Consider the following 22,193-nt stretch of genomic DNA (forward strand, 5'->3'; position numbering starts at 1 on the left):
GTGGCTTCAGGCTGCATAACATCACGGCCAAAAACCAGCTAGAAGAGATGATGCAATGAAATCTTGTTCCCTGAAACACTCTCTCTGTCTCTCTTATAAAGCCTCTCTCTGTTTTTGGCCTTCGCTGATAATCGGACTCTCTTCATGTCTCTCTCTCTCTCTCTCTCTCCTTTACTCCCACTCCCTCTGTCTGTCTCTGCAGTGTTGTCAGACAGACAGGAGAGTGCTCTGATAGAGCTGACAGTGTGCACCATCCGGCAGGCAGCAGAGGCACACCCACCTGTTGGCAGAGGCACTGGCAAAAGGGTAGGTCAAGCGACGAAGCTCTCCATCAGTACTCTGTAAAAACAGTCTCTAAGAGAAGACAGGATGTGCCTCACTGGAAATTATTTACTGGAATTTATACATGTCAATATAGTGATAACTTCAAGTTCTTCACTACATATAATATATCAGTCTGGACAGACATGGATGTAAACTGCAACTTGACTGGTTAGTGGAGGCATACAACTGAGTGATAGTATGGAGGTCAAGTGTCTGTCTCAGGAGGCATCCACCTCAGTAATGCACAGAATCCTTATGGGTAGGATAGAGGTAGCAAAAGAAGAATTTGTTTACTCATGAATAACTGAAATTAATATTTTCAGTCAGAATGAGAGGACAAAATATTCCATCCAGCACATAATCGCTGTTTTATCGTCCTTTTTCCTGTCTATTTTTACACCTGCTTAAACATCTGACCTTGAAATGTGCGTCTGCTTGTCCAGGTACTGACAGCAAAGGAGAGGAAGACCCAGATAGACGATAAGAACAAACTGACAGAGCACTTCATCATGGCTCTGCCCATGCTTCTGTCCAAGGTAAGGCCTTCCTGAGATCCAGTCTGCAGCCTGCACAGGGCCAGCAAGAGACAGGCCGGTGAGACAGATTAATGAGTTGGCCAGATGACTGATCTGTTTGTCGAAAGAACTGATCGGTGTTATTGAATGCATCCCACTCTGACAAGTGTGCTGGCGAAATACTTGAAATGTAATCGACTAATCTGCCAACTAGGAAACAGAAAAAGTTTCAGGTGTTGATGGACGGGTCTCTCTGTCTCCTCTCTGCCTCTATATCTCTGCTTATATTCTGTGTGCTATAAGTCTATTTCATCTAATTACCGCCTCTTCCATCTCCTTGTCACAGTACCAGGCAGATTCGGAGAAGGTAGCGAACCTGCTGCAGATCCCTCAGTTCTTCGACCTGGACGTGTACAGCGCTGGGCGCATGGAGAAGCACCTGGACGCCTTGCTGAAGCAGATCCGGCTGGTGGTGGAGAAGCACATCGAGATAGATGTGCTGGAGGCCTGCAGCAAGACCTACAGCATCCTCTGCTCTGAGGAGTACACCATCATGAACCGTGTGGACATCGCCCGCTCACAGCTCATCGACGAAATGACGGATCGCTTCACACACTCTGTCGAAGAGCTGCTGCAGGAGGTGAGAAGGGAAAAGTAGCTGGTGTTGACTAGCAAAAATACACACATCACTACAGGATATGTTGCTTTTTAGAAACAGGAAAAATCACATTGATGGAATCTTAAATGGATTACATGTCAGTGTTTTTGTCAAGGGTTGGTGTTTGATTTGTGTGTTCAGGTGAGAAGCAGAAATATTAGTGTAGTCTTTGTACTAACAGGCGTTTGTTACTCTGCAGGCTGAGGAGGCTGATGATGACGATATCTACAATGTGTTATCCACTCTCAAGAGACTCACAGCCTTCCACAAGTAAGACTCTACTTCTTACTTTCTGTCCGCTTAAGGCTGCAACTCACGATTATATTAAGTATTGATTCATGTTTAGATTGTGATGTCAGAATGTCAGAAAACGGTGACAAATAACCATTTGAGTTCCTTCAAGTCCGAGGTGATGACACGAAATACATCGATACAATACCAAACCATTCTGGAAAACTGACTGAAAGCACTTGCATAAAAACTTGATGACTGACTCTGTGAAATGTAATGGGCTCCTCTTTTGTATCCTGTCTCAGCGCCCACGACTTGACGCGGTGGGATTTATTTGGGAACTGCTACCGGCTGCTGAAGGCGGGCATCGAGCAGGGCTCCATGCCGGAGCAGATCGCCGTCCAGGCGCTGCAGTGCTCCCACTACTCCGTCCTCTGGCAGCTGGTCAAAATCACGGAGGGGGCTCCCAGCAAGGTGCCGTACTCACCACACACTCGTATCTCAGATTGATCCTCCATCACAGGCTCTGGTTTAAGACGGCCGTGTCTGAGCATTAGTGGCGCTGACGGACAGGAGCTTATCTGTATTTCTACAGAGAGCGGCAGGATGCTCACTCCCGATTCAGAGGCTTATCCTCAATCTATCTCAGTTAACACTCAAACACCACGTAGAGGCATCAGGCCCCAAAGCTGTCATTTAGTGGTGGATTGAATCCCAAACCTCTAAAACAGTTTAACCCTTAATCCACTGCTGGGGAATTTGTACACACATCTTCATTATTATCAATCAATCTTTATTTATATAGTGCCAATTCACAACAGCGTTATCTCAAGACGCTTTACATAAAGAGCAGGTCTAGACCAAACTCTTTAATTAGAGAGAGAGCCAAGGATTCAGGAATTCAAAATTAAGGATTCAAGAATTCCCACATGAGCAAGCATCAGATATTATATTGAGCAACAGTGGCAGGAAAAACTCCCCTTTAACGGGAAGAAACCTCGAACAGGCCCAGGCTCAATGTGGGCGGCTTCTGTAGGGGTCCGCGTTGGGTGGAGGTTGGACAGAGAGGGAGAGAGACAACACTACTACTAGAGGTTCAACTTTTCTCAATTAATCGATTAATCGTTTGGTCCTAAGTTAATCTGTACAGCAACAAAGCGAAAGTGCTTTACATAAGATAGTTAATCATAGTTTCCTTCAACCTATTTTAATGTAATCATAAAGATCCATCCCATAGAGAACTAAGAATTGATCAACTCTTCATACTTGAGAAGCTGGAACCTGTGAAATTTGGGCAATTTTAAATTAAATGGCTTTTGACGATTAATTGATGATTAATTGTCAGAATTGTTGCTGATTATCAATCAGATCCACCTTTTTTATTGGAGTTATAGTCCTACAGAGTGAGTGACCGAGTCACACTTGAAACAAGCAGCCATATTAGTATAAAATAGAACTAACACCTGTAGTTATAACGTCCTTTCATATGAAATCAATACAAATGTATTTGCTGTCTAATGAAAAGAGAAACTTGACGGACTCCACGTCAGCACCCAGTGCATTGATTCCCCCGCCTCAGTGGTGTTAGCGGATGATTAATTCAATCAATTCATTGGTTCAGGTCAAGGCATTTAGCCTGACTGATTCAGCTGTTTGACATCCATTTCTGTTAAAGTGTGGCTAATTGTGTGTGTGTGTGTGTGTGTGTGTGTGTGTACGCAGGATGACCTGGTGGCTCTCAGGCGAGTGGTGAAGTCTTTCCTGGCTGTGTGCCAGCAGTGCCTGTCCAACGTCAACACACCAGTCAAAGAACAGGTAACAAAAGGCACCAAATATGACTTGAATGCTGAAACTTTTTCCAGAGTTGCCCTGTAGTCCTGACGAATACGGACAATTAAATTCTAGCACTTTTTATCAAACCAGAACTTCTCCACTTGCTTCTGCCTCTTGTTCAGGCGTTCATGCTTCTCTGCGACCTGCTGATGATCTTCAGTCACCAGCTGACTTCTGGCGGCAGGGAGGGCCTCCAGCCGCTGGTCTTTAACCCAGACAGCACTCTGCAGAACGAGCTGCTCAACTTTGTCCTGGACCACGTCTTCATCGACCAGGACGACGAGAGTCAGAGCATGGGTGAGAGAGAGAGAGAGAGAAACAACTTTTTACTGGGCACTGTTTTAGCAACTAGGAGAGATTGAGAGTACATAGGTATCAGATTTGTGTCACATATAGTTATTAATGAGATAAGCATGAAAATAGTTTGAATAATCAACAAAATGCCCCCATTCATTTGATATTTTCCTCTGCCCGCAGAGGGGGACGAGGAGGATGAGGCCAACAAGATCGAGGCTCTTCACAAAAGGAGAAATCTGCTTGCAGCTTTCTGCAAACTCATCATTTATGACATCGTAGACATGCCTGCTGCTGCCGACATCTTCAAACACTACATGAAGGTGGCTGTTCATTTGCACTTGGCGTGAATGTTGACATGATTAACATGAAATAGTAGGGCAATAGGAAACAGATGAAAATTACAAAATAGCTTTTGCAGCAGCAATATCTTCCACTAACCTTAACTGGGATTTTCAGATTTTATTCACATAGATTCTGCAGTTGTCGATGAAAATCTGTCTGATGATGTGAGATCGAATTCACTACACTGTGTCATCTCGCACATCGTTAACGGTTTTGTTCGTCTCCCTCAGTACTACAACGATTATGGCGACATCATCAAGGAGACTCTGAGTAAAACCAGACAGACGGACAAGATTCTCTGTGCCAAGACGCTCATCCTCAGTCTGCAGCAGGTGAGACACCGATGAAGACTCCCTGCCTTTAGAGTGTGAGCGCTCATGAGTGCACAGTCACAAACACTTATGTCCACGCATTTGTTGCAGCTGTTCAATGAGCTGCTGCAGGACCAGGGGCCCAACCTGGACCGAACGTCGTCTCACGTCAGCGGCATCAAAGAGCTGGCTCGCCGCTTTGCGCTCACCTTCGGCCTGGATCAGATCAAGACCAGAGAGGCTGTTGCCACACTGCACAAGTAAGACAGCAAGTGTTTGTGTTTTGGTTTTGAAGAGAAGCTGAGAAACACCCAGTGAAGTTTTTCTATTCACTTGTGATGCCTCAACTCATTTTGTGTTTTTCCCCGTTTCTATTTATTGTCTGTCCTTGTTTTTCTCACTCTTGCTGTCTCTTTGTCTGTTTTTCTGTCTCGTCCTCTTTCTCTGGTTTCAGGGATGGAATAGAGTTTGCATTCAAGTACCAGAATCCTCGAGGACCGGAGTTTCCTCCTATCAACCTGGCCTTCCTGGAGGTTCTGAGTGAATTCTCCTCCAAACTAATCCGCCAAGACAAAAAGACAGTGTAAGTGCTCCCTGCCGCCTTTGATTCTGCTGGAAGGCAAAACTCAATCAATCAAAGTCAAAATTTAAAAATGAGCAAATTATGCTAAAATGCCACATCTCCTCAGCCACTCGTACCTGGAGAAGTTCATGTCGGAGTCGATGTCGGAGCGCCGGGAGGACGTGTGGCTGCCGTTGATCTCCTACAGAAACAGCCTGCTGACGGGAGGAGACGAGGACCACATGTCCGTCACATCGGGCTCCAGCAGCAAGGCCGGCTCGGTCCGCAGCAAGAAGGGACGGCCGCCGATACACAAGAAACGCATCGAGGGTGAGGGGACGGGCACACAGACAAGAGATTTACTTGGTTCATTTGCGTTGGCTTTGCTGCACTGTAGCGTTCACGGTTACCTGCCAATGTGTTACTGATCCTGTCGGCGTCCTCTTGTGTGTTCGTTTTCAGAAGAGAGTAGCGTTGAGGGCTCGTGGATGATACGTAATGACACTCTTCAGACACCGGGGGCGCTGCAGGCACCTCAGCTCACCTCAACAGTCCTCAGAGAGAACAGACCAGCAGAACACATGCCGGACCCAGACTCAGAACCCGGATCAGAGAACGACTTTGTACACAAGTGAGCATATTCCCATATTAATATATAGATACATAAACTGAAATACATAAAGTCAAACATAAAATTGTTTGTGGAATAACTTAAAACTCATTCATGAATTACCTTTTCCCCTGTAGTTCTGTCCACTGAACCCATCAAACTGACTACTTGACCCTCTGTTTGTCTTCAGTCCTCAGATGCAGATGTCGTGGCTCGGCCAGCAGAAGATGGAGGAGGTGAACAGGAAGGACCGGACGAACATGAACTACATCAAGTCACGCAGCAATCAGGGCGTCCGGCAGACTGTGTAAGCGCGCTGAGCTTGAGCCTGTCTGTAATGAATGAAGGGCTGGTAAGATGATAAACAGACCGATTCGCTGCTTTGTTTCTAAATGTGTTTTTCCTCGACGACGTGTTTCCTTCAGGCGTGGGCTGATGGAGGATGACGCGGAGCCCATCTTCGAGGATGTGATGATGTCATCGCGGGGCCAGCTGGAGGACATGAACGAGGAGTTTGAAGACACGATGGTGATCGACCTGGTCAGCGACAGCACTTTCTCTCTACGCTTTTGATTTGTGAAACTCCACAGGAGAAATAAAGACAAATCCAAGGTCTTGGTTAATTACTTTTTCCTCATTAAATGTCATTAAATTTGGCTTTTGTCCTTCCCAGCCGCCATCGAGGAACAGACGTGAAAGAGCGGAATTAAGACCAGACTTCTTCGACTCAGCGGCGATGATTGAGGACGAGTCGGTAAGTACAATTTGGCACTTGGACTATTAGAGTCAAGAAAGTAAGTATAACTGATATTTAGATTTTCATGACTTTATTTTCAACATAACCAGCATTTATTAAAAGTCGAGTGCCGCCTGCTGCTACACCAGATTCTGTTCAAGGTTTCTCCCTGTTAAAGGGGAGTTTTCCCTCGCTACTGTTGCCAAGTTCTTTGGTCTTGACTTTCTCGATATGAAAAGCCCCTTAAGATAACTGTTGTATTGAATTGGCGCTATATAATTAATGATTGATTGATAAAACAGCACATATTAATAGCAGACGTATAAAACAACACAATACAAGAAATATTTTCTGATTAAGCAATTAATCAAGAAAATCATCGTCAGTTGCAGCCCAGTGCCGTGATCAGTAAGTTTTGTGACTGAAAACAAGACTTTCACACATCAAATTTGAAAGAATTTTGGGTTACAGCCAAGATGTTTTCTCTTTGAGACCGTCTGACAGTCGCTCTCCTCTCCGTTGTTCCAGGGTTTCAGCATGCCCATGTTCTGATTTGGGAAGAGGCAAAGATCCTGAGATCAGAATCCACATCAGGAGCAAACAGAAGGGAGGGTTTGGGACGTCTAACCCACATAACCTGCCAATCAGACTCTTAAGAAGAAGAAAAAAACATTGTTGAAGTACTTTTCTCTTTCTGTAAGACACGATGGAAGGATGTTTGTCAAGCGGATCCGCCGATGGATCCCGCATCGGCTGGATCTCACCTGGAAGCGTGACGCGAGGATCGGCTCTGTTCTTTCACCCGGGCCGGAGGATCCAGAATCCTGTCCGGATTATTCAAGAGCTTCGTCTTATCCCTAATCTTCCTCCTCCTCCTCCTCCTCCTTTCCAGCCTGTTGGTTTAGCTCTTGCTCGCGGTAGCTCTGATGGCTGCCGGCCGATGAGAACTCGCAGTTTTTCGCGGTTCGCCATTACACAGATGTACAGTTGTTTGGTTCCGCTCCTGATCGGCAGCACAGAGCAGCGTGACACTCTGTACAGCCCCACCACCCACCCACCCACTTCTTTTGGTGTCGCACTTCGATCCGCCTGGTTCAATCCAACACAGAGAGGATCTCAACACTAAATGTTCTATATCTTTGCTCTTATTACCACCCACCGCCCCCCCCCCCTCCTCCTCTCTCTGTTCGCCATCTCAGTCCTTGTATCTGGTGGTGCTGGTGTGTGACGTGTGTGTCAAGTGTTGGTGGTGGCGATGGTCGAGCAGTCGCAGGCACACACCGAGGTCAACAGCCGTAGGCCGACCAGGAGGAAGTGATGTACCTGTTTTGTGTGTGATGTTAAAGCAAAGCGAGTGTTGTCATTTGACGGTGACCCCCCCCTCCCTCCCTCCCTCCCTCCCTCCCTCACTCACTCCCAACAGACCCCGGACAGAAGCCCCACCCTCTCAGATCTCGGACACATTCTTCGCACACACACATATACACACACACACTCACACACACACACACACTCACACACACACCCTCGAATAACGGCTTTTTGGAGTTAAAAAGTTTTAAAAAAAGACAATAAACATATTTTGAATTCTGTAGCTTTAGTACTAAAGTTTTAAATCAAGTGTGTTTTTGTTTTTGTCTGATGTTTGTACAGCTTTTTCTTGAATATGTATCTCGTTTGTTGCCAAATTGTGGCCTACATACTTACAGTATATTCCAGCCCCTCCCCCCACACCCCTGTAACTCATATCTAACGGTTACCAAGCTCAGATTGTTGCTGTGGGATACCAGTTTTTAAAGCGCTGTATGGTCTGATTGTAATCGTCTCACGGTTCAGTATTACAGCAGATTATCTTTTAGGTTTGTTCATTTTACAGGTCAAATCAAGTTTTTACACCCGCCTACAGTGTTAACTGCTCCGACAAGTTGAAGATTTGTTGTTCTCATCGTTCATATCCAAGTGCAGTGATGGATCTCTATGTCTCACAGATTTCTTTGAATGTGTTTTGAATGTTACCAGCCATATCGTCGTTCACCCACCGTTTGTTAATCAATCATTTACCTTTCCCTTTGGCTGGCTTGGCAGTCCTCCTGTAAATATCAGAGACAATTGGATCTTTTCTGCAGTGCAGTTGACATCAGTTGCCCTAAAATGCTCTAAAAGCCTGTTGTTTTTTTCTGTGAACCTAAATTCTTTTTAATAAAATAAAATCTGTATTCAATTTATGGACCAGTGTTTGTGAATGCGTTTGTTTCACAACTTCAGAATAGTTCAAAACAGCTGCACTTTCATCGTAGACTAGAACTGCAGAGCCCCACTGTTAATATTTGGCCTTGGAAACAGCAGTTGACAAAAGTCTCAGCCCAAGCTTTGCTTTTTTGCTTGTTCTGGAGCTTTCGACTATGTCATGTGATCCTCATCAGCAGATCAGGATCGCTCCGTTTCCACGGAGCTGTAGATGTTCAGACTTTCCACGAGTCTGAACTCTTAATTCTTCTCGTCCATGGCAACTTTAAAGTTGAGCTCGATGGTCACAATGATCAGAAGTTCCAAGGCAACTCAAGTAACTCGAGCTGCTGACGAGGACCATGTGACACAATCAAAAGCTCAGGAACAAAAACCAAGAATTAAGTCAAATGGAATATAATTTGTATTATAGCTTAAAATGCTTTATGATTTGAGATGGAGGAAATGAAGCAAATAACCACCTTTTATTCCACGTCCTCAGCCTGACTGCACCCAATCTCAAATTTATTTTTCCTTCAATTCACAGCCACACTGGACAAAAGCAGCCACTTACTTCAAACAACCTGAACGTTTTTCTTAAAACTATACTATGAGGATTAAATCACATACCTTTGTAAAACACTATTGCATTGGCAAAATGAAGGAAACACACGTGGTAATAAGTCCATGATTTATTTTACAAATAGCAGAGCCTAGCCTGCCGGAGAGAAAAGGCACAGTTCCAGGATGTAAGGATGACTTTTCTTGACCTTAATGGAAGACGTCAAACACAAGGGAGTGCGTCTGAAAGCACGCCAGAAACCTCAAGAGCTAAATACAGTACGGTGACAAAGAGGGAACACTGCAGGACAAGAAACTACAGTATATTCGCATTTTCCACTAAAACTACTGAGTCGCCTGTGTTTGTTCAGTTGCATTTCATCAGTAATCCGCCCTTTCAGATACAATCTTGTTCTCAAAATGTCAATATAAACAATAGTGGCCAATATGGTCACTTCTGACATGGCAATTACCTTGAATGTGTCGGACCGGTGTAGTGTTCTGTTCAGATACTCTGTGCATCTTGTTTATCAGTGGTAACGATATAAAGATACACGTGCTGATTTTGTTTACAGAGCGCCGATATTTGCCCCAAATCCCATCACGGCCTGCAGGTTGATGTTTTAACATGGTTTACAATGACAAACAGAAGCAGTGACCTGGGCAGGAAATTTGGGGCTGCCATCGAGCACTTACAAAACCAGGGAGTGTATCTTTATGTGCTGCTTTCAGAGGACCGGTAAATGACGTCTGCTCGGCGGGCAAGTTGCGGTATCCCACCGCAGTTCATTTCAGTGTGAGCTCAATAATCCCACGGCGAGTGCCTTTAGATGGTGCTGATGTGGAAACAGTTTGGGTGTGTTTCACAGGGGAATGTTGGCGTGTTTCTTCCAGGGGTTGACCTGCTTCTTGCTGGCCAGCACCTCCAGATCTCTGCAGATCTTCTTGCGAGTGCTCGACGGCTCGATGATGTCGTCCACGAAACCTAAAACCAAACATTTGGCCGGTCAGGCACAGTCGCGGTGGATTTTTGGAGAGCTTTAAAGACGTGAGATGGTTTTACCTCTGACGGCAGCTGGGAAGGGGTTGGCGAACTTCTCCACGTATTCAGCCTCTGCCTCAGCCTGGTTCTCCTTTCCTCTGAAGATAATCTGAACAGCACCCTGAGACGGGAAGAAGGGAGCAGATCGTACACACTCTCAAATAAAAAACTAAAAAAAACGGAAGCAAAGAGAGATAAGAGAAAAAAAATGGGTGTGTTCGTACCTTGGCACCCATGACGGCAACCTCAGCTGTGGGCCAGGCGTAGTTCACGTCTCCTCTCAAGTGTTTGGAGCTCATCACGTCATAGGCTCCTCCGTAAGCCTGGGACACACACACACACACACACATTTCATCTTATATCTGAGTAGAGTAACATAACATTTATTCATTCATTCACTGGCCCCTCCATCTAAAATTCACACCCATTTGTTTTTATACTTGACAACATTCATTCCCCAACCCCAGGATTTCACTGCACGTCTGAATGACACCCAACTAATTTCTTAATTTGCTGAATCCAGGTTGAAAAATATACCTTTACCAAGATGCACTGCACTGTTCATATCTGAGAGACGGCATTTTTCAGATGATGTGTCCAGTAGAGATTAAAAGCATGACGACTGATATCACAGTGCTTCATTTAATGCAAAGTCAGCACTGAGTGCAGCTGCTTCGTAGTAAAAGTCTTTATTTATGATGGATTTTTACTGTTCACACACACCTTTCTGGTGATGACGGTAATTTTTGGGACGGTGGCCTCTGCATAGGCATACAGCAGCTTGGCTCCGTGTCTGATGATGCCTCCATACTCCTGAGCGGTGCCTGTTGACGGCCATCGCAGCAGTTATAATGGGTGTGGGTGCGCACTGATGTGGCACTAGCTAGATTACAATGCAGGGAAAGTTCCAGCTTACACGTGAAGTAATCTGGAGTTTGGCTCATGATTACATATCATATTATAGCCAGGTTCAAAACTTGTTAGTGTTTTCTGTGTTTACTATTAGTGCATCATTAGGTCAAAATTCTCACCTGGTTAAGATTAAGAACTGCAACATGGCCAGTAGCTGAATTTCTCAATGGACGGAAACGTAAATTTTAATTTTTTGCACGGAGAGATTTGCAAATAATACCTGGCAGGAAACCCGGCACATCCACAAAGGTGATGATGGGAATATTGAAAGCGTCACAGAAGCGTACAAAGCGGGCTCCCTTCACGGAGGAGTTGATGTCCAAACAACCTGAAAAACAAGACAGAAAATAAGGTCTGAATGGGAAGACTAAAAACACACCAGAGGAGATTATTAATCAAACAACGCTGCCTTTATTTCCTCCCACCATGCTCTTTTTGGAGTTTTGGTTTGTTTGAATATATGAATTAAAAAAGGAAACGACAGAGGGGTAATCAGTGGGGAGTGTCAAGTGAATCTGGGAATTTTCCTTTTTACTTTTGGCCCTTCAAATTATTATACTTACCAGAGGCCACTTTGGGCTGGTTACCCACAATGCCTACAGTGCGTCCGTTCATGCGGGCAAATCCCACCACAATGTTTTTGGCGTAGCTGGGCATGATCTCGAAGAAGTCCCTCTCATCCACTATCTGAGCATATTCACGAAGAAAGGAGCATTACTTTCAGATCTTAAACAAGCTGTGGTGCGCATATTAGAGGGTGACGGCGCGTGTTTGGGCTCATACTGCTTGAATGATGTCCAACATGTCGTACGCTTTAGTTGACTCAAACGGGACGATGGTGTCCAATGAATGTACCAGACGATCGCTGAAAATGGAGCGAGAATTCAGGCACAAGTTGGAAAAAAAACAGACTTTCTCCCATTAAGGATAAGTGGTTGGTTGTTCTGCAAAGCGGAGGTCAAGGTGATTGTTTACCTGGGGTCGTGGCACTCCCTGATGGGGGCGGGATCCTGGTTGCTTAGCGGCAGGAAGTTGAAGAACTCTCGCAGGTTGAGCAAGGCCTCAACGTCGTTCTCAAACGCATGGTGAGCCACTCCTGAGAACATAACATGGGACCGTTTTAGACATTTTTGAGTTCAGTCTCTTTAAATCTGAGAATAGATGTTTTATTCCACAGTAATCCTGGGTCAAATCCTCAACAGAGCAATCCGAGAAAAAAAAAACCCACACTAACCAGACACGGTGGTGTGTGTTTTGGCTCCACCGAGCTCCTCTTGAGTCACGTCTTCATTGGTGACGGACTTCACAACATCCGGTCCTGTGATGAACAGGTATGATGTGTCCTGTACAAACACACACACACACATTTATTCAAGCTAAAGCGAGTGAGAACACAATCTTAGAAACAGCAAAGACTGCTGTGTCCACAATTAGCTAAAACTAGTCGACACACTAAAACATTTGTTTGTGGGTGTCTGCTGTGGCTAAAAATTAAGTGTCGATTATTAGATGCTTACCAGTTATGATAAAAATGGGATTTGAGCTGTACTTGTGCAGCTCCCTACCTTAACCATGAAGGTGAAATCTGTCAGGGCGGGGGAGTAGACAGCTCCTCCTGCGCAGGGACCCATGATGAGGGAGATCTGAGGGACGACGCCTGAAGCCAACACATTCCTCTGGAAAAGGAGGGCGTTTTGTTTTTACTTTTTCCACAAAAAAAAACAAAAACAAACACTATACCTCCAGCTATGTGAATTTAAAAAAAGTTAACATTGGGTTTATGTTAACTGCAAAACAAATGCGAGGTTCCCACAACCACTCAGCCCAAAACTTGTCAGGAAAGGATCAGTGTGCAATCAACCGTGTACACAGATCTTGAAGCTTGATTCTGAGATAATGATTTCAGTCAATGAGCAGTGACGTGCAAAGGCTCCTCACAAAACAACCGTACCAGGAATATATCTGCATATCCAGCCAGGGACTCCACCCCCTCCTGAATCCGAGCTCCTCCGGAGTCGTTCAACCCGATGACCGGGGCTCCCACTGTCATGGCCTGGTCCATAATCTGAGCACAGAACATTGTGTGAAAAGTCGGAGCTCATACAGAAAGAAATATTTGGCAAGATGTGTGTTTTATAGCATTTCCGTATCTGTAGTATAATGTGGTTTTATGATACTGACACTTTTACATTCTGACTGGAGTTTACATGTAAAAACCCAGCGAGGGACAAGAGTTGTACATTTGCAAAAACTATAAACTCTGTGCATCACATCAGTTTCATGCTGTGAATCGGAACCATATTAAATTGCATCATCCATCAAATAAAATAAAAAGGGGAAAATAAAAAAGGTGAAGGAAACGACTTGTTTAACACCACTGCTGGGACATTTCTTTATTTTGTATGCGTTTGGTTCAGACACACACACACACACACACACCTCAGTATCTCAGATTTGTTTACCTTACAGATCTTCTGTGCGTGAGCTCCAGACAGACTGCCACCAAACACTGTGAAGTCCTGAGAGAACCAGAAAACAGAAAGAATATAATAAAGGTAAATCCAAGCTGCTGTGAATAGTCACAATGTAGGATTCTTACAGCATAACAACACATTGTACCTGGCTGAACACATAAACCAGTCTGCCGTTGATCCTGCCTCGGCCAGTCACGACGCTGTCGCCCGGGAACTACGACAGAGACGGGAGAAAAACTGTTTATGACAATGAACCAGAGGAAGAAGAAGTTTCTCGTTTCCAAAGGCTGAAGCCTGATATCGCCGTGTTGTGGCTCGTGTGCGACCTGTTACCTTGTTCCTATCCTGCTCCATGCCGAAGTCGGAGCAGCGATGCTCCACGAACATGTCCGACTCCACAAAGGAGTCGGGGTCCAGCAGAAGCACCACTCGCTCCCTGGCTGTCAGCTTACCCTGTAACACAAAACACCGAGTTATCACACACTTACCTGAAAGAACATGATGATAGATGAGACAGAAAAAGGTGCAGAAACAGAAGTAGTACAAAAACAAGGGATATAACAAATATAAAAATAAATACAAATATAAAAATATGAGAAAAAATATTAAATATATGTGTGTATTGCAAGTGCCAAACACAAACACTCCAGTCTGCTACTTTAAACCCTAAATCTAAGTCTCTCCTCTGTTTCTCTGAAGAGTAAACAACAATATATTTCTATAGTATATCATAATACTGAATTACAAATATTTAGAGTTTTGTCGATGTCGGCTACCTCTATAGGTATACGTCCACAAATTTCACTGAGCAAAACAAAGACATCCGACCATCCTTGAATCATATTAACTTATGCCAATAAATCAGGGCTGATGATGACCAAGGAACAGAATTATTATAATGACAGTAAAATATGTCACAAAGTGTGTATATGGACAATCACATGTCAGGTTGTCTAGTTCTTGTCCATCACATCGGGCTGTAACACTGCACACTTGAATAGTTAGTTTCAGCTTCACGTATTTCATAAACAGCTCTATGAATATTTCTAGGATTTCTCATCAGTGTTAAACCTGCAGACTAGCTGAAGCTGGCTGCAGCAACTTGCTCAAGGGCACTGGGGATCAGCAAGGTGGACATTTACCAAGAGAGGACACAGCTGAAAGTCTCTCAGTGCCACTTAGAGACATTTAACCAGAACTACAGAGTTGTTGTTTTTTTTTTTCCCCAAAGGTCATCACATGTAAGTGAGGAAAAAAATAAACACTACAGCAGCAACCACTGACTCTCATTTCACACCACAGTCACTCCAGCTGTCATTGTAAATAGAGCCTTAAGTCATTATAACCCTTAGAATCTTAAAACTGTAGTTTAAAACGACAGGAAGTCAGTAGTAGTCGGATTTACCTTTTTGTGCTGTGCCTCTACTCTCTTCTGACCTCCCCCGAGCAGCGCCGCCTCCCGTTTCTTGTCAATCCGCTCCTTGACGGACAGATGGCTGACTGAGTACCAGCGGCAGTCCCGGAGCAGGCCGGTCTGCGGCATTGCGGCAGCGACTGCGCCATGTTTGACTGGAGCTAAAGTCCTGAAAGATGCCCTCAACCCGCTTATCAGTCCACAGCTGCTTCTTGCCACACTGAAGGCCGCCATCATTGTCCTGCGTGTTCTCGGATGACAGCTAGTGGGAAATGAGAGACAGGGATTTAGGCCAATCACGAATGGGGGGCGAGCTCTGACAGCCAATAGGAAAGAAGATATTCGCATTACGTTTGGTGGGCGGGACCTAGAGGTGTTCCGGTTTTCCTGTTCTTTTTTTAAAAACCTTTATTAAAATCATCAGAGATTAATAGTGTTAAAACACCAAAATAATCCCAATCAGCATACTTTAACAATTAGAAAAGAAGAACAAACAAACATTTTATAAATTATATATAAATAAAAAATAGCTTTAATCAGTCTTAAGGATTGTCAAGTCATTTTTAAATGCCACATAATTTGAGGCAACTAAAAAAATCTACTCTTTGTATATATTTTCCTGAAATTCATAGTGGCCTTTAATCTGAAAATGAAGCCGTAATGATTTGTTCATCCTGTGTCAGGTAGTCCTTCCTCTTAGTTTGGGGCCTCCCTCACTGATTGGCAGCTCCCATCTTCAGACACTGTCCCAACCCTGTATAATATACATGGGAATATAACGGGACAGGGGGTAAAAGCTCCTTGACAAGTCTAACACAGGGAAACACAGGGAGGTATGAGAAGCAGTTTGTTGTTTTGCAAGTCACAAAATATTTGACATTTCAGAACTCACAAGCAAGTCATAATAAGGTTCATTTTTGACCTTGGAAATAGTAATAAACAAATAATCAACATTTAATGCGGATTTACCCTTAAAATCAGCTTTCCTAATACAAATTTGAACAGGAACTGGTGAAAGCTGGTGTGTGTTTACGGCTCCATTGTTTCCTTTAATCAAGCCAGACTCCTTCATCTCCCTCCTCTTAAAAGAATGAATGAATTCCTCTTTTTAGTGGGCAGGTTGTGTCCTTTATGGCAGAGAAAGTGAGTGGAGGTCCTGGGAAGGAGCTTTTCACAGCACAGCGTGGACCCCTCATGCGCTACGGTAACCAGGGTAACTAGAGGAAATCTCGCGTGATTATCATGCCTGTCGAGAGGGGTTGATGCGAGGAAAAGTGGAAAATCGAATGATTGATGCATTTGTTAAACGAATAGTTAGCTATGTTTCGATCGCTGCTCGCCAAGTATTATAGCAAAACGTATAAAAATCGAAGGATTTCTATTTGCAGCTTGCATTTCCCTCCTACGTGCGAGGTATAAGGCGGCCCAGGGGAGGGGGGGTTAGCGATACGGTTGAATTTTCGCTAGCTAATTTGGCTAGCCATGTTAACGCTAGCTGGTTAGCTTTGTTTACATCAAGTGCGCGCCTGGGACCTGGAAGCTGATAGATAACCAGACGGTTTTCTGATTTAAGGAGTAGCCCTGCTTTCATTTAGGACTCGACAAGGAGGCAGTGTTGGATAGTAAACGGGCTCTATGGCTAACACGAACCATCGTGTTAATCGCCTGGCTGATGTAAGCTAACGTTAGCTAAACGATGCTAACCTTTTGATCATGGGTCGCCTGATCATTTGAGTCACTGTTAGCTGAAAGGCAGTGATAGGGATGATGTGAGTAATTATAACATAATGTCTAACCGGTCTGAATGAACCAGAAACTTTAATTGATATCAGAAATATCTCATTGTTGAATGGGACGACCACGAACCGGTAATGCTAACGTTAGCTAGCCGCCTGCCGAGCTAACGTTGTGTGCGTTTAGTGATAACCGCTTCATCATGTTCGTTGTCTGTTATTGTGTGTATTATTAATTTATGTGTCTGCATTGACACACTGGAGTGGCTGATTGCTGCCCCGCCAGGCCGATTTATATTTCCTCCATCCACACTGAGACTTGGCTATCTTTATCTTCGTCGCATTGAGTGGTTGGATCTTTTTTTCCCGGGCCGTGTTTCCCTGAGGCTGCGGAGCACACCGCTATGAACCCCGTCAATGTAACCGCTCTGTACGTGTCCGCCAGCCGGGCCGTGCTGCAGTGTGACCCGCGGCAGCCTCACACCTTCGCAGAGATGTACACGCTACTACCCTTCTTCCGACAGTCCCTAGCCTGCCTTGTCTGCGGTAAGCATCCCGTCATGAACATCACTTTATAATGGCACTGCACACACCGCTCACTCTAATGCGGTTTCCTGTCACCACATTGCATGATGATCGTCGGATTCGCTTCACGTAAAATGAATGAGTGTTTTATACTATTCATACTGACTGAAGTGTCCGTGGGTGTGGGTGTGCTCACAGCAGTTGACACGATTTGTCGTGCCCACCACCGTGGTCTCCTTAGCAACCGTGGCTGAGCCTCAGTCATCTGTCCTCTTGTCAAGACAGATGACTCCTCTGTTGTTGTGTCTGTTGCAGAGCCATGTGTTTCCTATTCATGCTTTATTTACTCACTCTGCTTAACTGGTGGAATATCAACACGGGCACAGCTTGCATTTAGAGATGGGTGATATAGACAGAGTATGTAATGGTGTTTTTGGCACGTTTATTTGTGCTTTCGTGGAGTATTTATTCCCAACCACAGGCTAGGGCATGTAAGAAGTAAAAATCAGTAATGTGAACATGATATTTGAGCATTTAAGGCATAGAAACAATGAAAATCCCAGAGGAGTCATAGATCATGATACCAGTATTACATTTACTGATTTCCTTACTCTGCTTGAAATGTGTCAGTTGGTACTGAAACAGTTGGTGGCTAAATTGATTTGTTAATTGCCAGTAAATTATTCAGTACTTATTGTGAAAACCAATTAATTTTTCATGCAAAAGCTCCAACCATTGTCTGGTTTTAGCTTCTAACTTGTGGGGAGTTGCCCCTGTCTCTGTTCTTATTAAGTTAAACTGAATACCTTGTACTTTTGGTGTGGCAAAACAAGATGTTTGAAGAAGTCAATCCAGACGCTGAGAAATTGTGATAAGCTTTTTTATTGTCTGGTTTACAGACCAAATGGTTAATTAAGAAAGTGATTGGCAGATGAATCCATTGTGATGGTAATTCTAGCTGCTTCTATAGAGGCATGACAGTGAATGGAAATGGCTTAATGACTCTAGTCCAGCTAGCCGATTGTGGCATAGTTGTTGTGCATATGTGCAAAGTGGATGTACACATGGATTAATGGTTCCCTCTCGTTTTTGTAACAGGTAAACTGCTCCAGGATCCCATTTCCCCAACACATCCAGAGTGTCAGCATTACGTCTGCTTGGGCTGTAAAGGCCAGAAGATGCAGATCAGGCTATCGTGCAGCCGCTGTAAGGACTATTCTTCTTTCGAGGAGAACAAACAGCTGTCTTTGCTGGTGCAATGCTACAGGAAGCTCTGCCTCTATGTAACTCATTCACCATTGCTGCAGTTGATCAGCAGCCATGTAGGAGGGTCTCCAGAGGTTATGGCCTTGCTCGAGGAGGTGCTAATGTCACACAAAGAGGAGATTGAGACAGAGGACCCAAGCCTAGCACAGGAAGATGTGAATCCCTCTGCCCCTGAGTCTCTTACCCCCACAGAGGCACCACCTGCTCCTGCAGAGCTCTCAGCTGTACCCCAGAGTTCCTCCTCTGACCCTCCCTGTTCCAATGGACCACAGGAATGCAATGGAGAAGTGCTTGACGACATGGATCCCTCATCTCCTGAGCTGGAAGTATGCGAGCTGGTAGAGGAGCAGCCACAGGCAGGCCTGTCTGTGTCCAATACTGGTTGTGGTGGTCTGGAACTGAGTCTGACCACTGGACCTTTAGCCCCAACTCCAGGCACTGTGTGCTCACTCAGGGATGGGGGATCTGGCAGCAGGGAGCTAGAGGAGGGAGAGGTGTTGCTTCTCAGTGTGGAGGAGGTGCTACAGACTTTGGATCCCCTTCAGCCTGGTCGAGATTCTCCTCACACACAGCCAGAAAGAATGCACACTCACACACACATAACCACGGACAGAGCACACGCTCAGATGTACATACAGCTGGATGCAGCTCACAACTACACACAGATTCGAACGGACAGAACTAACACAGTGGCAAGCCATGGTGCTCACTTACACACATCCTCCTTCGATCCTCCTCCAACCTCCAAGCCCCCGCCAGTCCGCCTTAAACGCAAACGATCTCGTTCAGAGAGTGACAGAGAAAAGGTGAAACCCCTCCCCATCACCTCCATCCTGCAGGGCTCTTCCTCACACTTACACACTCCAAACACCTCTCAAACACCTCGCACGCAACCACCCACACCCTCCTTAACTGTACCAGCACACACATACTCGTCCCTTCCAAATGGGGCAGCTCCAAAGCCCAGTCGTCCTATGCCGAACCACAATAAAGGTGCCAGGAAGCATGTCGATCCAGGCCCTAAGAAGCCCCACACGAAGGCCCGCAGTGGTGGGGGCTCCAAGACCAAGGATGGAGGCAAAGACCAACGGTTGATGTCTGGCTGCCTTGTGCCTCCAGCGCCTGTCAGGCCTCCATATAAGAAGCCAGTGGAGAAGAAAGGCTGCAAGTGTGGCAGGGCCACCCAGAATCCATCTGTGCTCACCTGCAGGGGGCAACGCTGTCCCTGCTACTCAAACCGCAAGGTAAGATTGTTGTAACTATTTTATGCAGTTTAAGTGTAACATTTGTTGATAAAACAAGGATTTTTAAATTACATTTGTAGAGAGAAGAATATCTGTATAATTTATTTGTTCATTATTAAATGAATGCACTCTGTTCTTACTCAGCCTTGACTCCATTGTCAAAGATACTCGGGTTTCAAAATGTTTTATGTAACATTGGTGTGACGCAATTAGACTAATGTTCCGTGTCTATTCTTTCTCAGGCATGCTTGGATTGTATCTGTCGAGGTTGCCAGAACTCCTACATGGCCAACGGTGAGAAGAAGCTAGAGGCCTTCGCCGTGCCAGAGAAAGCCTTGGAGCAGACGCGGCTCACGCTCGGCATCAACCTCACCAGCATCACGGCGGCCGCGGCACTCCGTAACCCGGCAACCACCAGCATTCGCGCGAACACCCTCCTCAATGTTGCCACAGCAACGGGGACCCCCGTAACCACGGCCTTCCTGTCCCCCAGCCCCCCGCAAGACCCAAACTATGAGGACAGCCTGGAGCTGCTCATTGGATGAGAGGCTGGGACTCCAGAAACAGACAGCTCGGTGCTGATTGAATGTGACGGCTGATCATTGTCTCTGTCAGACAACCTGTACCCCCCCCCCCCATCCAGAGGGGAGGCAATCTAAGGCAGCTATGGGTCTGTCCTGTCCTGTAACCTGCTCTTCTTTTGTGTTGGAAAATGCTGAGTAGTAAGACTAGCATGGGTGTGCCAAAGCCTCCTGTATTGTGCCTGTGTGCCGATGTGTATTGTTGCCTGCCTGTAGTTAAACACTCACACTCAGTTCTAAGGCTGTTCTGTACTTCAGAGGTGCTTTTCGTTCATAGACCGCAGACATACTGTAAGAGGCAATAGGAACCCATACCAGGTTTTGTGTTTGTTAGTGTGCGCACACAACTATAGAGTTGACTGTGTGCGTATGTGTGATTTGTGGTGCATGATGGTAACAAAAAGTGCATCATCCTATCTCAGTCACCCGTCACTGCATTTTCCACATTTGGGTATTACTCCATGTATGTTTAAGAAATGCATAATTAGGACAGCCCTTACTAATCCTTAACCGTGTATGTGTTCTCACCTTAATTGTGAATGAATCTTGTTACTAATCTATGGAGAATTTGTGTCTCACACAAGACTGTATGCCTTTTCTATCTCATTAACTCACTCAATCCAAGTACTGTCGGATTATAATGAATTTGTCTTAATGAACTTGACTGATGCAGGCATTGTACAGGCAGCAAGATAATGTCAAAGCACTTGGCTGGCTCCACGGTTTTTGTGTGTGTACGAGTGTGTGTGTGTGTGTGTGAGAGTGTGTATGCGCCTGCTGAGACTTACTGTAATGTCAGTGGGGAGGCGTATGGTGGGTTGTAAGCACTTAGTTTGATTGATTGGCCAAATTACAACTAAAACCATTCTTGGTTACCATAGCAATAGGAGCACCAACAAGGAGCCTCCCAGCTTTCATGCACACACGCAGTTGTTTACAGTATTGCCATTTATACAGACTATAACTGACTGTCTTCTAAAATATTACACTGTTATGTTTTGATTATGGGATTGTACATGACTGTGTGTGTTTAGATAAACTGAAGCCATAGGTTGTCATTTACAAGACAAAATATCCTCTGCCTGTGCATTTTTCCTCCTGTTGTAGTGTCCCGACTGAGTAGTGACCAACCAAGAGACTATTTTTGATACCAAGTGTTTCAGATTTGGTACCACTGTTTTCTGTGTTTTGGTTAAAGCACCTTGAAGCCCTCCTAGAACTCAAGAAGCTGTGTGTTGTCTGTGTCCGTGTTTACTGTCTCAGCTGTAACTACAACATGTTTGTCAGTCCAGTCATGGTGACCAAAAAGAGACTGAAGAAGAGAGAGGAGGGGGGACTCAGGCAGACCAAACAAACACCTTGATTCTCCACTCATAGACCAGGAAGTAGCAGGTGGATGACAGTATGATCAGCAGATATGATCTATCTTCCTGCCTGTGTGTATGTTTAAAGATATTTCTTTTGGGCATTACTTGAACCCTGATTAGTTTTTGGTATTGTTTTTTTTTTATGTATAAGCTCTTGTTTGAGGAGTGACTCTTATTATTGCTGAAACATTCACTGCCATAATATGGAAACATGTAATACAACATGAATTAAAAGATAGTTTTTTACTTTTTCAGTTTTGTGTCTTTTTGTGGAGAAGGGCTATGTGAGTCAAGTTTGCAGATCCAGTGTCGATGACTGAGAGCCGTGAACACAGCAGTGGATGGAGATCTGTGGGTGAGGCTATTGTGCTTTTTCCTCCCTTTATGCACAAGTTAGGAAGAATCTGTACAATAGTGTATGTCAAGAAA

At 44.9% G+C, this 22,193-nt stretch overlaps 3 protein-coding genes across 5 annotated transcripts in view; 2 read left to right on the plus strand and 1 right to left on the minus strand.

Annotated features, from left to right (window-relative positions):
* stag1a (STAG1 cohesin complex component a) overlaps positions 1 to 8,644 on the plus strand; it is a 73,327-nt gene extending 64,683 nt beyond the window's left edge. For 2 of the 3 annotated variants that reach the window (XM_070841874.1, XM_070841872.1), the window contains 17 exons: positions 203 to 306; positions 768 to 860; positions 1,186 to 1,479; positions 1,697 to 1,767; positions 2,034 to 2,202; positions 3,451 to 3,543; positions 3,684 to 3,858; positions 4,039 to 4,178; positions 4,431 to 4,532; positions 4,623 to 4,771; positions 4,966 to 5,094; positions 5,201 to 5,403; positions 5,536 to 5,704; positions 5,874 to 5,990; positions 6,109 to 6,223; positions 6,357 to 6,437; positions 6,948 to 8,644. In XM_070841874.1, the coding sequence (XP_070697975.1) occupies positions 203 to 306; positions 768 to 860; positions 1,186 to 1,479; positions 1,697 to 1,767; positions 2,034 to 2,202; positions 3,451 to 3,543; positions 3,684 to 3,858; positions 4,039 to 4,178; positions 4,431 to 4,532; positions 4,623 to 4,771; positions 4,966 to 5,094; positions 5,201 to 5,403; positions 5,536 to 5,704; positions 5,874 to 5,990; positions 6,109 to 6,223; positions 6,357 to 6,437; positions 6,948 to 6,971 (2,228 nt within the window). In that variant the 3' untranslated portion in view covers positions 6,972 to 8,644. The remainder of the gene's footprint in view (positions 1 to 202; positions 307 to 767; positions 861 to 1,185; positions 1,480 to 1,696; positions 1,768 to 2,033; positions 2,203 to 3,450; positions 3,544 to 3,683; positions 3,859 to 4,038; positions 4,179 to 4,430; positions 4,533 to 4,622; positions 4,772 to 4,965; positions 5,095 to 5,200; positions 5,404 to 5,535; positions 5,705 to 5,873; positions 5,991 to 6,108; positions 6,224 to 6,356; positions 6,438 to 6,947) is intronic. The other variant, XM_070841873.1, reaches the window with a different exon arrangement.
* A 675-nt stretch (positions 8,645 to 9,319) lies between these two features.
* pccb (propionyl-CoA carboxylase subunit beta) lies at positions 9,320 to 15,286 on the minus strand. Its single transcript, XM_070842886.1, has 15 exons — positions 15,040 to 15,286; positions 13,968 to 14,087; positions 13,780 to 13,848; positions 13,623 to 13,679; positions 13,112 to 13,225; positions 12,726 to 12,836; positions 12,395 to 12,503; positions 12,136 to 12,256; positions 11,944 to 12,025; positions 11,724 to 11,847; positions 11,381 to 11,488; positions 10,972 to 11,072; positions 10,473 to 10,571; positions 10,270 to 10,369; positions 9,320 to 10,191 (listed from the first exon to the last, which is right to left on the minus strand). The coding sequence occupies exons 1-15, from the start codon at positions 15,283 to 15,285 to the stop codon at positions 10,070 to 10,072; spliced, it is 1,683 nt and encodes a 560-aa protein (XP_070698987.1). The 5' UTR covers position 15,286; the 3' UTR covers positions 9,320 to 10,069.
* A 1,021-nt stretch (positions 15,287 to 16,307) lies between these two features.
* On the plus strand, positions 16,308 to 22,010 carry msl2a (MSL complex subunit 2a). Its single transcript, XM_070842845.1, has 3 exons — positions 16,308 to 17,327; positions 18,405 to 19,816; positions 20,059 to 22,010. Exons 1-3 carry the CDS (start codon positions 17,186 to 17,188, stop codon positions 20,359 to 20,361), a joined length of 1,857 nt encoding a protein of 618 aa, XP_070698946.1. The 5' UTR covers positions 16,308 to 17,185; the 3' UTR covers positions 20,362 to 22,010.
* The last annotated feature ends 183 nt before the right edge of the window (positions 22,011 to 22,193 follow it).

Source organism: Pempheris klunzingeri, chromosome 13, assembly GCF_042242105.1.
Source record: "Pempheris klunzingeri isolate RE-2024b chromosome 13, fPemKlu1.hap1, whole genome shotgun sequence".
Classification (NCBI taxonomy): domain Eukaryota; kingdom Metazoa; phylum Chordata; class Actinopteri; order Acropomatiformes; family Pempheridae; genus Pempheris; species Pempheris klunzingeri.

Bases quoted from the DNA above. Each gene is read 5' to 3' on its own strand.
- msl2a (XM_070842845.1), top strand. From the start codon at position 17,186: ATGAACCCCGTCAATGTAACCGCTCTGTACGTGTCCGCCAGCCGGGCC. The intron at 17,328-18,404 runs GTAAGCATCCCG...TTTTTGTAACAG, and splicing joins CCTAGCCTGCCTTGTCTGCG to GTAAACTGCTCCAGGATCCC. The intron at 19,817-20,058 runs GTAAGATTGTTG...ATTCTTTCTCAG, and splicing joins CCTGCTACTCAAACCGCAAG to GCATGCTTGGATTGTATCTG.
- pccb (XM_070842886.1), bottom strand. From the start codon at position 15,285: ATGATGGCGGCCTTCAGTGTGGCAAGAAGCAGCTGTGGACTGATAAGC. The intron at 11,848-11,943 runs GTATGAGCCCAA...GAATATGCTCAG, and splicing joins TGTTGGACATCATTCAAGCA to ATAGTGGATGAGAGGGACTT. The intron at 10,572-10,971 runs GTGTGTGTGAAC...TGTGTGTCCCAG, and splicing joins TTACCGTCATCACCAGAAAG to GCTTACGGAGGAGCCTATGA.